At 41.3% G+C, this 17,250-nt stretch overlaps 1 protein-coding gene and 1 long non-coding RNA gene across 2 annotated transcripts; both read right to left on the minus strand.

Annotated features, from left to right (window-relative positions):
- Window positions 1-405: 405 nt before the first annotated feature.
- LOC103637818 (uncharacterized) lies at window positions 406-1,307 on the minus strand. Its single transcript, XR_002266726.3, has 3 exons — window positions 1,199-1,307; window positions 1,018-1,116; window positions 406-931 (listed from the first exon to the last, which is right to left on the minus strand). It is a non-coding gene; the product is annotated as an uncharacterized lncRNA (long non-coding RNA).
- A 56-nt stretch (window positions 1,308-1,363) lies between these two features.
- Window positions 1,364-2,914, minus strand: LOC109941371 (uncharacterized). Its single transcript, XM_020542149.1, has 5 exons — window positions 2,663-2,914; window positions 2,345-2,580; window positions 2,008-2,256; window positions 1,695-1,927; window positions 1,364-1,612 (listed from the first exon to the last, which is right to left on the minus strand). Exons 3-5 carry the CDS (start codon window positions 2,252-2,254, stop codon window positions 1,364-1,366), a joined length of 729 nt encoding a protein of 242 aa, XP_020397738.1. The 5' UTR covers window positions 2,255-2,256; window positions 2,345-2,580; window positions 2,663-2,914.
- Between the last annotated feature and the right edge of the window lie 14,336 nt (window positions 2,915-17,250).

The following is a 17,250-nucleotide window of genomic DNA, read 5'->3' on the forward strand; positions in this document are numbered from 1 at the left end:
AACATGTTTTAACCACGGGATATGTGGTCGTTAAAAGTCCATATGTGGTCGTCGATGGTCGTTAAAAGTCCCGTCGTTAATTGTAATAACGACCACATGAGGATTCCGGTCGTTACATGATTAACGACGACATATGTGATTGTCGTCAATTATACAGTATTAACGACCACAATTATCGTAATAACGATGACATTTTTCATCGTTAATAATTGTGTACAGGCTGCAGCTGCCATGATTCATTAACGATCATATTTGTAACCTTTAGCGACCACATATGACGCATTAACAACCAAGTTTTTAGTTCTAACATCCATGTATGGAGCATTAACGACCAAATTTATTTCTTCTACCAGCCATTTTTGAAACATTAACAACTACATTCTTCTACCTGACACCCATGAAACATTAATAAACGACATCTTTCTGCTTCCCTGTATTAAACAACAATGACCATTCAATTTCACATTGAGATGCACCAATGAACCATTTGCAGCTTGTATATATATATCGGTGGTAATCTGATTATTACATATAATAAATCTAGTATCACGTATTTATCCAATGGTATAAAAGTTGTAAATATTCATATCACTCAAACTCTACTCAAATCAAGATTTCTATGCTAACTACTACTTATTTGTTTCTTCAACTCTGCCCACTCCTTTTCCATTTGGCTTACACGACTGTTTGTAGCCCGATTTTCTTCTCGAAGCTCTCTGTTCTCCTCAAGCATTGCTCGTTTCTCATCCTCCGACTGTTTTAGCTTCTCTAACAATTCAGCCTTACTAACATATGGACTTCGAAGATGTCTTGCTTTCACTCGACCACCATATCCAATGATATGGTCCTGCCGTTTTGAAGGGAAGCACTTGTCCATAAGTTGTGCATTGGAAAGAGAAGGATCTGAAAACATTTGTTCCTGAATTTGTGCCTAGAATTCAATAAACACTTAAGTTAGCAGCTTTCATTATGATACAATAGCAAATAGCAAAAACACATATTATTGTATAAGCTTACATGCTTGCTGGAGGACTCAGAATCAATAAAATTGTCACCCTTTGTGTGAGTCATAAAAAATAAGGCATCCAAAGCTGGTGGATTATTATCCTTGCCGCCCTAGTACAACATAATGTAATCATAATCGATAAGTGCTATGAAAAACTAATTAGGTTGTTCAGATTGGTTAACAAATCCTTACATTGTCATAAATCACTTTCCTGAATGGTTTGCTGCCACTGTGATGAAGGATTGTCAAATTGGATCGGTTTCTAGAATTTCTCTTGCTCTTTGCCTAGAATATCATGAGGAATTACATGAAATGGATGCTAACAACATAATCAGAGGTAAAAAATAAATTGTTGCACTATGCAGTAATAGGATAACTTGCAATGAATTCCTTACTGCAAAAATGCTCTTTGACCAACCACTCCCAATCAGCTTGTGCAAAATCATTCGGACAATTCTTAATGGCTTGCTGCATATTCTTTGTCGGCTTGACATAGTGTCGACTTAAGTCACCGCGCCAATTGTTCCACAAATCCCTAGCATGCTCCATGATGTCATTTTTGTAGACATCAATTTCAATGTTTTCATCCATGTTTTCAAACTTGTCCTGGATAATCAGCAAGCCGAAGCAAACATAAATGTACTACCTTTTTAGGATGAAACAAGGGAATAGTACTATGAAAGCATACCTTGACTGCAGCAAAAATATGTTTTAGAGATGTCTCAGTAATGTCAGTCCACTTCTTTACTCTCACAGAGGTAATACTAGGATCACGAACGATTCTACCTATGTGTCGTGCGAATGTTGTACAAAGAGCACGGTTGTTGTAGAACGTTACTTTAATTTTTTCTCCAGGCTTTAGTTTAGCAAGTTTTTTACATTTGTTTTTGTCACGGCCCCTCTTCTCTTCAGTTCTATCAGCTGAAACATTTATACTTCAACTATTAGTTGTGTTCCTATACCTAAAAGAGAAAAATGAAAACTGTGTAAATTAATCATACCTTTTTTTGTAGCATTCACAATGTTTTCGGCATTGGATGCCCTGGTACAGTCCCTCCCCTCCTCATAGTTTTCAGAATTGGGTGCCCTGGCACTGTCCCTCCCTTCTTCATAATCATCCCTTCTGGCGTGTGAATTAAGCACACCATTTTTTGTAGCATTCATTAAGTCTTCAGCATTAGATGCTCTGGCACAGTCCCTCCTATCTTCAAAATAATCCCTTCTGCTTGTTGGAGCATCCTGGTTCATGGCTGCAGGGCATGTGGAACAATTGTCAATGACTTAGAAAAAAATGAAATATCAATTTATTGGTCATGTACTAAGTTATCAGGTCCTCACATTTTGACTTCTTTGGATGTCTCTCCTTATTCAGGAATCTTTTTTTTGAAAATATAAGTTCTTCTCCCCTGCTGTCATGTTATTCACTATGTTTTCATCTTCAGAGTACTCATTTTCATATTCAGAATCATGTTCACTTTCATCATCTGTATCATACATAGGCTCGCCAGTGACCCTATTAATCTTTAGTCCCCATTTTTTGCTTTCAAGATTCACACATTCATCTTCTAAATTATCTGCAATGTCTATATTGTTAGTAACTCAAAATTGGAATACAGAAATTACAAGTATGTTCTATATGACTGTAACATGTAGTACCATATGCTACTTTTGGTTGGTTAACATTGCCCATAGCTTTCATAGCTCGCTTTCTAGACGAACTCTCATTGTTTGTTCCTATGCCTATATTGGGGTTTGGATAGGACCTTTTCACATGTTGTTGACGAAGCAATCCTGGGCTGATGAAGTGTGACCTTGGAGGGGATCTCACATTTCCATACTTGCTTTGCATTGCTACAGCCTACATAGATAACAAATGCACAAAAATGGTAAGCTGTGAATAGAAGCAAGAAAACAGATTAATGGCAAGATAGAAATATAAAAACGACTATTGATGCAAGGATGTGGTTGATACAAAAATATTGATGCAATGGTCATACATAAGCTGCATTATAAGGAGGCACGTGGCTGCACCTCAAGGAGACAATAAAAAACGGCTATAAAAACTAGTTCATACATAAGTTGTCAATATAAAAACAAATATTGATGCAATGGTCACAGATTTCATATCCTAAGATATGGAAACAAAATTCATAACAATATTTCCTATTTCCACTCAAGGATGTGGTTGAAGGATATTCATCACGTGTCTTCCTCTGCATTGGCATCCTCATCTTCAACGTCTTCATCATCTGAAACGTCGGCTACATCATATGTGTCACGTGGCTGCATTTTGACAACCAAGTGCCATCCTTTGATCACATTGTCTTTAACAAAAAAGACTTGAGAAGCTTGGCTAGCTAATACAAACGGCTCATCTGTTCGAAGGAGGCACTTAAAATTGACACTAACAAGTCCATAAGTGTCCTTCTTTATTCCTCTCTTTTTATTGAATATGTCAACCCACTTGCAACGAAATAATGGCACACGTCTTCCACCAAGAAACTGAAGCTCAATTATCTTTGTTAATACACCATAATATTCAGCATTGTCATCAGTTGTATTCCCTTCTGAAAAAACAGCCACCCCACTATTTTGTGTGTAGCGATTTCTATCACGAATCTCTATACAATATCTGAATCCATTGATGTCATAGCCTGCAAAACATGTTGTGTTTTGCAAAGGGCCCCGAGACAACGATAGAAGGTCATCCATTTTTTTCACTTGTATCATGTTCATACAAATTATGGATCTGCAAGGTGAAAGTATATCAAACATATACACAATATAAGTTAAGCATTGAATAGAGTCAACAGTCTGAATTGAAGCACTGAACCACCCAATAAAATATGTTACCTTCTCCCTGAACCATTCAATAAACTTATTGTTCCAGGAGGATGTAAATTGCAGCAATGAAGAGCCCTCACCGCTGCTGTACTCACTGCACAAAAAAATATCAGCACCAACATTAGAATAGGAAGTCAAACGAAAATATGTAAAAATCTGATGTGTCAAAAAGGATTACCTAATAAATGGTTGCACCTCGTCGCAATTCCTGAGAACATATATATGAGCCTGCTGTAACTCAAGAAACTCAAGATCTCGAGTCTTGTGAGCACCAAGTGGCCTTCCCATGCAAGAAAATATTGGTAAACAAAACTTTTTATAGTTTGATGCATCATTGATTCGTCCAGGTCGATTGTGTACTGTCTCTTCATCATCCAAGTACCTAGAACACAACGTAATAAACTCATATGCAATATAACTCTCTGCTATGGATGCCTCTGGGTGAGCCGTATTTCGAACTAGATATTTCAGAAATTTTATATATCTCTCAAACTGGTACATCCAACGATACATTGTAGGTCCACCAATTAGAGCCTCAGAAGCTAAATGAATAGGCAAGTGCATCATGCTAACGAAAAATGAGGGTGGGAATTCCTTTTCCAATTTACATAAAGTGGTGGCTATAAGAGGCTGCAGTTGCTGTAACAGTTCAACTGATAATGTCTTTGAGTTCAGTTCTCGAAAAAATAAGAAAGTTCAAGTAAAGGCTCATAAATATTTTTTGGTAAAAATCCACGCAGAGCATAAGGGAGTATATGATTTAATATGACATGACAATCATGGGTCTTTGTTCCTGAAAGTTTCCCCTCCTTCAAATTCACATGTCTACTAATATTGGAAGAAAAACCATCTGGAACCTTCAAATCCTTAAAAAAATGTAATACTGATTTCTTATCCATTTGAGACAAAGCATAATCTGCCTGTGGCATAACATATTTTCCACCATCTTCAACAGGATGCAAATGTGGCTTTAAATTCATTTCTTTCAAATCAAGACGAGATTTATTGTTATCCTTTGTTTTGCCTTTTATGCCAAAAACAGTTTCAATAATACAATCACATATGTTCTTCTCTATATGCATCACATCTAAATTATGCCTCAGCAGAAGTGTTTTGAAATATGGCAATTTTAAAAATATGCTCTTCTTAGTCCAATTATCCCCCCTCTCATCGTGTGAAATCTTAGTCTTCTTGCTCTTATCCTTGGACAAAATAATCCCCTCCAGATCGTCCACTTGATGCAGCACTTCATCTCCAGTTAAGGGTTCTACTGGGCTACGTACTTCTCTAGTTCCATCAAATGAGGCTTTGTCATTTCTCCATCGGTGACCTTTAGGCAGAAAGCGTCTATGACCCATGTAACAAAATTTTCGACCATTTGGTAACCACAACGAACAAGTTTCTTTGTGGCAAATTGGACAGGCTAGCTTTCCCTTGGTGCTATATCCTAACAGATTTGCATAAGCTGGGAAATCATGGACTGTCCAAAGAATGGCTGCTCTGAGAGTAAAATTTATCTTTTTTGATGAATCATATGTGTCAACACCCTCCTCCCAAAGCTCAATCAATTCATCAATTAATGGTTGCAGGTAAATATCAATCGCATCCCCAGGTTCTTCCCGTCCGAGAATCAACATGGAGAGGATTACATTATGTTGCTTCATACACATCCAAGGAGGTAAGTTCAGGGGGACGAGAAATATAGGCCAAATGGTATGAGATAATCTGATGTTAGAAAATGGTTGGAAACCATCAGCAGCAAGGCATAGCCTGATATTACGAGGGTCAGATGCAAAAGAAGGGTGCAACTCATCAAAATTCTTCCATGCTTTGGAATCTGCTGGATGCCGCATCACTCCATCGTCCACTCTACCATCACTATGCCATGTCAAGAAAGTGGCTATTCTTCGAGACATGTACAATCGTTGTAGCCTTGGTTTCAGAGGGAAATAACGTAATGTTTTTTCAGGGATTTTTTCCCTTTTCCTGACTGCTTGTTTTCACCTGAATGCTTGTCTTGCTTCCATCTTGACCTTCCACATATCTTGCAAAAATCAGCCATTGCTTCTTCTTTCCAATACAACATACAATCATTCTTACAAGCATCAAGTTTTTTGTAACTAAGCCATAGTTCATTAATAGTCTTTTTTGCATCATAGTAAGAGCTTGGCAAAGTAGAGTTATTAGGTAAAAAGTCCTTCAGAAGTGTATCTAGTAAATCTGTGAAGGACTTATTACTCCACTTTCCCATATTCTTAACATTAAGTAACTTTACAAGCGCAGATAATTTAGTGGTATTGGATCCATGATAAAGAGGTCTGTTCAAGTCACTAAGCAAATTATAAAACTTCATAGCTTCCCCATTTGGTTGCTCTTCAAAAAAATCACTAGAAGATGGGTTTGCCATTGTGTCACTTCCGGGGAGGTTATTCTGAGGGAATAGATCCTCCATCAGCTCCTGCATTCCATCAGCAGATTCATCGTCATCTTCCACTTCTAAATCATTCTCATCTTCTCCCAAAATTTCCCCATGATGATACCAAAAGGTGTAGCTTCGTATGATTCCATAAGCCATCAGATGTGAATACACAACCTCACGAGACAAGTTGTATGTATTGCAACACTTTATACAGGGACACCTAATTTTACCTCCATCACTAGTCCTACTGAATGCATAATCCAAGAACTTGTTTACCCCATTCAGATAAATATCCTTTTTTGATGACATAGCATCCCAACATTCAGCACTAAGCCGATCATCAACTAGATCCATCCATGCCTTACTTGGTGCCATAAATGTAATAAAAATTGCTTATGAACTAACCTGTAGCAATAGATTGCTTTTCAACACAAATTCATCTGTAATTCACTAATTAAACTTCACAACAGATTTCAGTTTGTGGCTTTACAAGATAGTTTGCAACAAAGATTTATCTACAATTCTATAATTCACAAATGCCTACAATTTTCAGTTTTCTATAATGCCTGTCTTCTATGCTTTACCTAATATATCTAATTACTGGAGCACATCAGTTTGTGGAGTGCAGCACACCTTTAATCATGATATAAGAAATTCCTATATGAACTTCACATAATGGCACAATAAGCCTCACAGTAACCTACGTATTACAAGTCACCCTAATTATTACTTCTTATTAGAAAGAAAATAAGAGCAGGAACACACCTTTGCCAAAACAAAGTGCCCTTTGTGGGTGTGCGAACTGTATCTAGGGAGGAGAGGAGTAGGAGGAGGATGTAGTCGCCTGGGAGAGGTGATTCCAGCAGCTGCCTTCTCTGGGCGGAGGGGAGGAGGACCTGCTCACCAAGGATGGTTGAGAAAATTGCAGTAGGGCAAAAGGAGGAGGATGTGGTCACCTGGGAGGGGAGATGCTTGCTGCTGCCTCCTACGGGCAGAGGGGGGAGGATCTTGGTCGCCGAAGAGATTAGGGATGGGTTCTCCCGTTGCTGCTGCTATGAATTTCGAATCTGTGCAATGAAGGAGATCGAGAGAGGAAGGGGAGGAGATCAGGGCCTAATGAATCTGCGTATAAGCAGTTACCAAATATGCTTCGTGTGAGGGAAACCAAGCCCGGGAATCTGTTAATTTTTCGCGCCTTGTTTCGGTTAGTTTTGGTCGTCGGTCACTATTCGTACATATGGCCATTATACATCATTAGCGACCAGTCTTATTTGAAAACAACGATCACATTTTTTTTGGTCGTCGGTTCATTTGGATGTGGCGATGTTGTGCCTCCAACAGTCCTTACGACCAAATATTTTACGTGGTCGTCTATTTTTGGTCATCAATACTTCTTTCTCTTGTAGTGGGGTCATGTCACCATTCAAAAACAAAAGGAAATAGCAGAAGCCGCATCTCAGCAGAACCAGCCGAAGCAGGTCATGCACACTGCTTCGTATCACTCACCCTACATACCAGTGTATGTGGGTAACCATCTTGCAGCTTCTGTTGCTTCGGCTAGCCAGACACATGCATCTTGGCCACAGCCTCCACCTCCGCCACCACTACAACCTACATATTCACGAGGCCAGCAGCCAGAAGGGAGCCAATAGACCCATCAGCAGCGGGATTTTAGGGAGGAGTCCGAAGCTCGCACAGTTAACAGTACTGTGCCAGAATCGAAACATATCTATTGAGAGATATCCTACCCCTGAAACAGTTTTTACATTCATTGTCATTTTCTTTTTTAATAAGGAACAATTATTGTAAACCTAGTTTTCTTGCCATTTTCAATTTCTTGCAATAGCTTCGTTCTTGCCATAAGTGAAATATATCTTCTCCACAGACTCACGAAGTCCAAAAATTGCTGAAGCTCGAAAGTCGTTCCTAAGGGAATGCGGGGCAAAAAATCACATTGCAAGTATTACCAAAGCTACAAAAAGTCGTTCCTAAGGAACGCAGTGTAAGTTTGTCGAAGCTACAAAAAGTCGTTCCTAAGGGAGCGCAGTGTATGTTTTCTGCTCACAAGTCGTTCCAAAGGGAATGCAGAGCCAAATACCGCTGAAATATAAGGCGAAGCACGAAAAGTCAACGCGAATACCGCCGAAATAGAAGACAAAAAAGTTCAAAAGACGTTCCTAAGGGAATGCAGAACTTACAGTGAAAAGTCAGCACTGATACACCGAAAAATAAGCGGTGAAGCCGAAAAATAAGCGGCAAAGAGATTGTGTATTCCACTATGGGGCTGTGAGTGTGTGTCTTTGGCATAAACATCATTTCGCATAACATAACATCATCACATCATTTCGCATAACATAACATCATACATCATATTGCATCAATGGCACAAGAAGGGGATACTATGTTGATCTTCGGAGAATGCTTCGGAAAAGTGAAATTGTGCTAAGGCACAAAATAAGTTTTGAAGAAGTACAGCTTCATCAGCTCTGATGTGGAGGAAGAAATCTATTGTTTACAAAGCATTAATGTTTTTACGATGCTTGGATGTTCTTTACGAAGTATGAATATTCCCACGGGACATAAAAGTTTTTCTTCACGAAGCATGAAAAGAAGGGAAGGTGTTTTTTTCGCCGAAGGCTCAAAACGGTATGTACATAAAGTTTCATGCATCGTAAAGAACTGAATTACAAACAATTTACATATTACATTCAAAGATACAAACATCGAATATTACAGACTTAGTTCAGCAAATATTACATTAATATCTTAGAAATGTTTTTACAATATCTGCTATTCTTCCTTCAGAACTTTTTTAGCAACTTCGTTAAGTAGCTTGGTAACAACTTCACCTACAATAGTTTTGGCCATGTTAATAATTTCTATTGATTTCTATGTCTCTGGGTCAGCCAGTGGGTCGAATGGCTCTGGGGGAGGAGATAGTTCAGCTGCGGTAGAAAACATAAATTAGTTCAAAGTCACAAAAATAAACAACAAAGCTATAAGCCATTAAGTGATACCTATTCGTCTTTCGAGTTCCGCAGCTCTTTCAGCTTCTTTTGTTGCTTCTCGAGCGTCATGAATATCTTTTTTGCTCTTCTTCATTATTTCATGGGCCATCCCGCGGCCACCATTTTCCCAGATATCAGTGAAAAATTTTCCGCCTACTAAGCTTGCTTCGGCCGAGGGGTCCTTCGTATCGTCGATGGAGAAGACAGCTTCGGCCTGGGCCAAGTTTTTAACATGATCACAACCTGCCTTCTCCAAAATGGCTGCAACCACCCTCGCACTAGAAAATGCACAGACGTCCCCACGGTCACTCAAAATCTCTTCAAAGGCTTCGGCTTCATTGCTGATCCACTCGATTACGCCCTCAGGGTTGCCCCGTATGAAGTTGTCTTCGCTTGAGTAAGCGCCCACGTAGGCGAAGCTAGTCTTTATCTTTTTTACGCATTCCACAGATTTTTCAAAGCATCTTTCTTTTGATGCGCGAAGTTCTGCAACTGTTTTTCACAATAATTTTTCCAGTAATCATTGGTATCTCGATTAGCTTCGGCAACAACACATTTTAATTTGTCCTCGGCTAGCTGTTTCCGAAGGCTTCAATTTCATTTTTCTGGGCCTCAGCTTGTGCTTTGGAGCTAGCCTCGTCTTCTTTTATTTTGCTCACCAATGAAATTAATATTTTATCTTTTTTAAGACCTTCGTTCCTTAGTTCAATTACTTCCGAACGAAGGTTGTTCAGGGCTATAGTGCATCCTTCGTCTTCAACATTTTTCTGTGCCCTGAGGGCATTGCTAAGGATCAAGCCCTGCACAAGGAGCATAATATTAAGCATAAACAAATGAAAAAACCATTTTTAAGTACAAAAATTTGATTTTCACACCTTTATACTATTATATGCTAAACTGTTGGCCAATTCATCTTTCGACAGTACTGAAAGCCCATCTTCTAATGTTGGGAATCCGAAGCTTCTGCTCATCTCCCGGCAGACAGATATCTCCTTGCTGTCTGGGAGACAGTACAAGAAATCCTCTTCTCCGCTGTCGTTGAACACTAATGCCCCCTTTGGATATTTCAGCTTCTGGGCATAGTGTTGAGCTTCTCGTTCTTTAGAGAGTTTCTTTCCCGAAGCATGATGAATGATATATTCAATATTTTATTTTAAAGCTTCGAGAACAGGCGCAGGAGTTTTCTCAGGCAAACTCTGTTCTATAGCCTCTTCCTCTGCTGTCTTCTCTTCAAATCCCGAAGGTTGTTTATCAGCAGGCTCTGAAGGCCTAGCTTCGGCGCTAGCCTGGCTCACTATGGCTTTAGCTTTGGCTGGTTTTGTTTCGGTTTCGATTTGCATTTTCGCAGCCTTGGCAATTTTTCCTAGAGTAGAGCTTGAAGCCTTTACCGTCTCCAGCACATCTAGTACACTTGCCATCCTTTTTCTCTTGGGGGTCGCTGCAAGACCTTTTTGTGCCTTCGGCATTGTCGCTTCTGCCAAAGGGTTTAAAACTTCTGGCTCTTTAGTTTTATCAATCTTTGCCTCAGTCATCTTGGCTGAAGGTGCCTTCGGCAAGGTGGCCAGTTCTTCAGCCTTCTGTGTAGAAGAAATTGGCTCCTTTGGAGCAGCAGCTGAAGAAGTTTCCCCGCCAAAATCAGGCACCACGGCCGGCTCAATGTAGCGCGGTCGGTGGGTAAGGACCTTCAATTTTTTCCTCTTCGGCGTAGGCTCGCTTGGAGCAGCCGAAGAAGCAACCTTTCCAGAAGTTACACCCTTTCTTTTCTGCCCCCGCGGCGGGTAGCGATAGTCGGGGTACACAAATCCAATAGCATCAAAAACCCTATTTAATCTTTTTTTCGGTTCCCGAAGGCCACAGAGTGCATTATCTTTGGACTTGGAATATGTTCCAAGTAGCTCATCACTAGTATTTTCAACACACTTTAGCCAGTCATCATCTGGTTCGATAAACTGGTCTCCAAACCTGAAGGTATATTTCAATCGAACCAGACCACCTTCGCTAGGGTTACTGATGGTTTCTTTTGGCATTTCCCACCTATCTATCAGTGGCCATATCCTGTAGGCTACATGTTCTTGGACTAAGTCTCTTGTCCCAATAAAAGAGCAAACTGTGTTGAAGGCCCTCCGACATGCTTCGGCTACATCATCAATATCTACCTTCGGCTTCTGGAGGCCGAAGCGGGACCAGATGGGGCGCATGATGATTTCTTTAATGTCTTCTCTTGCCTTCAAATCATTTTTCACGTAAAACCACTCCTCCATCCAGGCCTCGGGCCATCTCTTCCGAAATGTTGGCACTGGGTAGCTTGCACCAGAGCGAGCAACGAAGCTATAGCAACCAAAGTTGTTGTGATATTGTTCTTTACCCCAGGGTTTCGTCTCATACAAAAGTTCGTGCATGCTGCAAAAACATCTTGCACTTGGCTCTAAACCTTGACTCCTCACAGCCCAGACGAAGATCCCCATTCTAATAACTGCTACGGGAGTGATCTGATGAAGGAAAATCTCATACGTCTTTAAAACTTCAACCACAAATCTGCTTAACGGGAACCGAAGTCCAGTTTTGAAGAAGCTTCAGTAGATTACAACTTTGTTTTCTTCGGGAGCAGGAACGGCTCTGTCTTCATCAGCCCTCACAATAGACATATCTCGAAAATACCTTCCTCTCATATTATCAAGATGACTGTGTTTGATAGTTGATTTCCCGAAGACTGCATGACTTAGCCACCAAGGCCGATCTTCAGAGTCTTTGCCTCCACTCTCCACATCATAGCTGTCGCTATCATCGGTATCTTCAGACAAGCCTTCTAGTATCTCTTTGGTAATCTTCTCTGTATTTGTTTTCGCTATTGACTCAACAAATCCAGCAGTTTTCTCCTCAAGGAGCTTCTCCTCTTCACTTAGCTTCGTCTCAGCAACTGTCTTCTTGTCTTGAGACATCTTGTCTTCAGAAACATCGAAAACGTGTCCTTCAAACTGAAGCTCAAAAGTTTGAAAGCTACCAAGCGCTAGTAAGCACAAGTTGTAAGATTGAGAAAACAAGGCAAATGGCACGAGCAGTGTATCAAGTGTAGTCGGTGTGAGTTCCTATTTATACGCCCAGTGCGCTCCAAATTGAAGGGCCCCGTCTGTCATTGACTGTTGCTAATCTAGCAAGGGGAAGGTGTTTTTTCGGACCTTCGGCTTAGGGCCTTCGTCCATATCGCAATCTGAATTCGTTATTCTAACAAATTAATATTGCGAGGGGCTACTGTTGGGGGCCTTCGTCTTCCGAAGGTCCTCAAAAACATGATTTAACAATGTTTTCGAACTGTAATACATAAACAGGTACCTTTGTACTTGGATTAGAACCACAGTATGAGAAGCACGAACAATACGAAGGATGACGCAGCGCCGAAGCTACGCGCAAGGGAGCTTCGGCATGACAGCAGGAAAGGGAACCGACTTAAAGGGGAAAAGGCTATTTAGACCTTGATGGATTACCTTAGAGTCATTAGCAAATGTAAAGGGCATGGATATAATTTCACATGGGCTGCGTCCCGTGCCTATAAATAGATGAACAGTATTCCCGTACTGTTCACGCTGACTTGTACTTGCTCATACGTCACGCTTGTACTTTTACCTTCTGTCAAGCCGAAGGTACATTTGTGAGTCAATATTGTTTCTATTTTTCCACGATAATATAATAAAGTTATATTAATGGTGTAATATGATTATTCATGTTATCTTTCATGTTTCATATACTTTGTCCTTCATTAATGTATACTGTGATGATGAAGGTACGTCCTTCGTGACCTTCGTCCGAAGATCGTTATATCCTAAGGGAAATAATGCTTCGAAGGACGAAGGGCATTAACATTTAACATTTTGTGTTGCCTTATTCTTAACTCATAGCATTTGAGAACAAGTCCCCAACACTTTACCTTGTAGTCTGAACTATAAGTTGGTTACGTTAGGTGTGCCTTATGTAGTTTGACCATTTCCAGCATTTGCGTAATGAGGACTCTAGGGAGAAGCCTTGTAGTGAGACCCTAGCCATTCACCTCGGAAGTGAATACAGGTCTAGCTAACCCAGGCTAGAAGGGAATCATGACTCATGGGTAAAGATGCGCCACCTCTACAGAGTGTAAAACTGATATATCAGCCGTGCTCATGGTTAAGAGCAGCCTGGACTCCTCACATGATAATTGAACTTGAAGATGGAAATAAATCGAGATCCGATGATCTGCCAATGGTTTGCTTAAGTGGTTTCACTTAAGTGTTTTTGATATACTCTTATACCTCTGTTTAATGTGAATACTTGGGATTCACACTTATTAGTAAGACATGTGTTGTTAATAAAATGTTGACCAACTAAAATGCTTACTGCTCAACCTTAGCTTCACCTTATTAAACTTGCATTAGTTTTTCCCCCACTTGCTGAGCCCCGACCATAAGTGAGCTCAACCTTTCTTAAATTTTGATCAGAAGTTTGCAGATGAAGATATGTTGCTCAGCTCCATGGATGCTAGTCTAGTGATACCCCCAGCCATCTTCCTGTGGATGGATGTCTTTGTTTTGCTGTACTTTGATGAATAAAGGTTAATACATTGTGTCTGTTCGAAGTGTAATATATTAATATAATCCGTATTTACGCTTTTATGCATTGTTCTTTTGATATATTACACTTGTGACGTCAACATATGTGTGGAAATAGATCCTTGCACACATATGCTATGCACCCGGCTCTGCCCCTTGGAAACGGGTGTGACACTTAGCGTCTTCATACGGGCTCTCCGAAGCTAAGGAATGGATGCTAATGCCGAAGCTTTTTGCCGGGTGCACGAGCTACACTACCAGACAAAGGCTAGAGCAGATGGTCTTCACAAGAACTTTGGCTGTTATAATTTTGTGTATCGGAAGGATACAAAGGCCTCGGTTATTGGCTATCGCACCAAGTGGCCAACCGGGTGGACTAATGAATGGTTTTACATGAAAGCTGATGAAGAAGAGGGAAAAACTCATGAGTATGGTAATGAGTCCCTTGAAGCTGAACTTCGGCATGACTCGACCCTTGTGCAACATGCAGTTAGGGTCCCCTTGCCAATTAGCCGAAGTAGAATTTAGAGTGGTGGCTGGGCACATCAGTACTAGGGACTTAGTGCAAGAGTACTTATCAAACAGAACATATCCAACTTCTAGTGGTTGGGGAATGCCAAAGAGAAAAGAAGTGGGAAAGAATTCAAAAAACCTTGCAAAGAATGGCTTAGTGCATGAGCTTGTACGGCTCCCCTATCGCTTTAAGTTTGGGAAACAATTCAAAAAACCTTGCAAAGAATGGCTGGAGATGATCGAGACCATGTGCAATGAAATACTTGGTAATTATACCAAGAAATAAGATCAGTTGATGACTGTAGCCTTCATTACCCGGCTGAAACAAAGATTGAACCAGGTAATGGACGCCTTAAATTTTGAATACCCCGACTATGAAAAGCTTGACAAAGGGGCCGAAGGGGTGAAAAGGAAAAGGATTATTAGCATCCTAAATAGGCAAGCTGCCGGCTAATAAAAGAAGTTGAGAAAATTTTGAAGAAAGCGAAAACAGCTCCTGAGCCGAAAGCGATATCCTCTAAAAAGTGAAGGCTTGATACAACACCCTCTACTGAGCTGAAGAAGGATGAGACAGAAGAAGCTCCTTCAACACCCTCTGCTACCGAAGTGGCAGAAATTTTAAAGGTAATGACCGACTCCCTGCCCAACAAGTTGCTAAGTCCTCTAGGAACAGAACTGATGAAATTTTTATAGAAGAAAGAACAACCTTCGGCTGCAAAGTAGAAGATTGAAGGGCAAAAGAAATGAAGCATAGTCAGCGTGATGCAAGCCATCGAGCGAACACCGCCTTCGGCTTCAGCGGCCAAAATAGTGACTGCTGCAGGTGTCGAAGCCGATGATGCTGCCGAAGCTGAAAAACTCGCAACCACAATGTCAGGAATTGACAAGCTTATATCATATATGGTTGCGAGGAGACAGGTGTGGCTGTGGAGGAAAGCATGGTCGTAGTGCCTGATAAAGGGAAGAAAGTTGTTGATATTTCTTCGGGAGAGAAAGATTTTGACCTTCGGCATCTAGGTGGCTAGGAACTGTCCGAGGTAGACAAGGAGGAGTTGAAAGAATATGCAATATCTTGCGGCTATCAGCAGGGATCTTTGCTCTTCGGCGGGGTTGATGAAGAAATTTTGGGATGTATTCGCGACCGCATCGGGGCGAAAATAATCGGCACTCTGTCTAAGAGTGTTGGTTTCCCGAAGCTGGAGTCTGACATCAGTGGTTACCGACGGCAACACATTGTTGGTAGCCTATTTTATTCCAATTTCAAGGTGAAATCTATCTAGATTTTTGTTACCTTCGTGATGGATTAAAATGTTCTAACTTTAACTTATTTTCGTAGAGCATGCTGCTAAGTAAAGCGCTAAAAATGCAGCAGGATTACGAAGATAAGAAAAATGAAATGATAATTGAAGGCTTGGAGAACAGGATTAAAGATTTTGAAGCTTCTCTAGAGAAGAAAGATTTCTTGCTACAAGCAGCCGAAGGTTCCCTCGCGGAAGCACAAGCTAAAATGTAACACCCTAAAGTCCTATTTTGGTATTTGAGAAAAATTTACTAAAGATTTACAATTTAAAAGTGTATTTCTAATAAGTTTATCAATTGAAATATTTTCCTAAAGTGAAATAAAAAGATTCTTATATAAAATTAGCCTTTATTGAAGTTTATAAGTATTAATGTGAGAACATTTTTTTTATATAAACTATTATTCTCAAAATAATTACATGGGTGCTACATATTCAAAAGCAATTTCCTATGTAGAATAATAAATGAATGGATATATATATATAATGAATATTGCACCATGTTGGATTCTGATTGTGCATTTTGTTTGAGATAGAAAATTCAAACCCGGATTCAAAAGTGAATTCAATTGGAAATAGAAATGGAAATAGAAAAGAAAAAAATAAAAAGAAAGAAAACTCGCTTGGGCCCGACTCCCTGCTTCCGGCCCACCTCCTTTCCTAGATCATACGGCCCATGAGCACCCCGCCGGCCCCCTTACGTCTTATCCCTAGAATCAATGGCGGGTGGGCCATGGCTGTCAGCAGAACCAGCCACCCTTGACCGCGCGCGCATTCCCTTTGCCTAATCCCTCCATCCATCACTGGCGCATGGGCCCCGTTCCGCAGACACGGACGCTGCGCCTCTCCCAAATCCTGTGCTGATGACAAGGGGCCCACCGGTCGGGCTTATCTCCTAAATCCCAACAGATCCCGTGGCGCGGCAAACTCGGAGCGGCCGGCATCCGGAGCTTTGCGCGGTCCTCGGCCATGCCGTTTCTTCAGCCGGCGCATGCAATGGAACCGCCTCGGACTCGCCTCCTATAAGACCTAAGCCCCGCCCCGGTACCCAAGTCATTGCAGAGCCAATCGCCAGGGGGGTTTGGTGCTCGTGCGGCCGCCATGGATTCAACCCGGCGGCGCGGTCGTTCGGATCGCGTGTGGTGGTCGGAGTGCATAATTGAAGAACGCTGGAGCATGTGGTGCTCTCGACGGGCGCGATTGGTGGGCTCGGGGTGATCAATTTCTCACCGGCAAACAGATTCCCGCCGTGGTGCGTAGTCGCGATGGTCTGTGTCATAACTACAGGTAAGAAGCTACCCGATTGGTCCGCTATTGTATCTAGTTCGCGTGGGACCGATTAGTGGTGAGTTTGGAGTTCTAGCTCGACGGGAGGGCCTGCGCCGGCGATGGTCCACCGGCGGATGCCTGGGCGCCGCCGCTCTGGTGACCGGGTGTAGAAGGAGCGCTCTGCGACGTTGGATCTAGATGTAGGGCCAGGATTTGATCCAGTGGAGGGTGAGCAACTGGCCGTTAGATCGGGATCGTGGGGACTAGGTCACGCGCAGACTGAAGCTAACTTGGGGGATCGTGGGCCGTCGATCTC

The sequence above is a fragment of the Zea mays genome, chromosome 1, assembly GCF_902167145.1.
Source record: "Zea mays cultivar B73 chromosome 1, Zm-B73-REFERENCE-NAM-5.0, whole genome shotgun sequence".
In the NCBI taxonomy this organism is placed as follows: domain Eukaryota; kingdom Viridiplantae; phylum Streptophyta; class Magnoliopsida; order Poales; family Poaceae; genus Zea; species Zea mays.

Coding starts and splice junctions, on each gene's coding strand:
- LOC109941371 (XM_020542149.1), bottom strand. CDS start 2,254: ATGAACCAGGATGCTCCAACAAGCAGAAGGGATTATTTTGAAGATAGG. Junction 1,928..2,007: donor TGTGAATGCTACAAAAAAAG/GTATGATTAATT, acceptor TAAATGTTTCAG/CTGATAGAACTGAAGAGAAG. Junction 1,613..1,694: donor ATATTTTTGCTGCAGTCAAG/GTATGCTTTCAT, acceptor CTGATTATCCAG/GACAAGTTTGAAAACATGGA.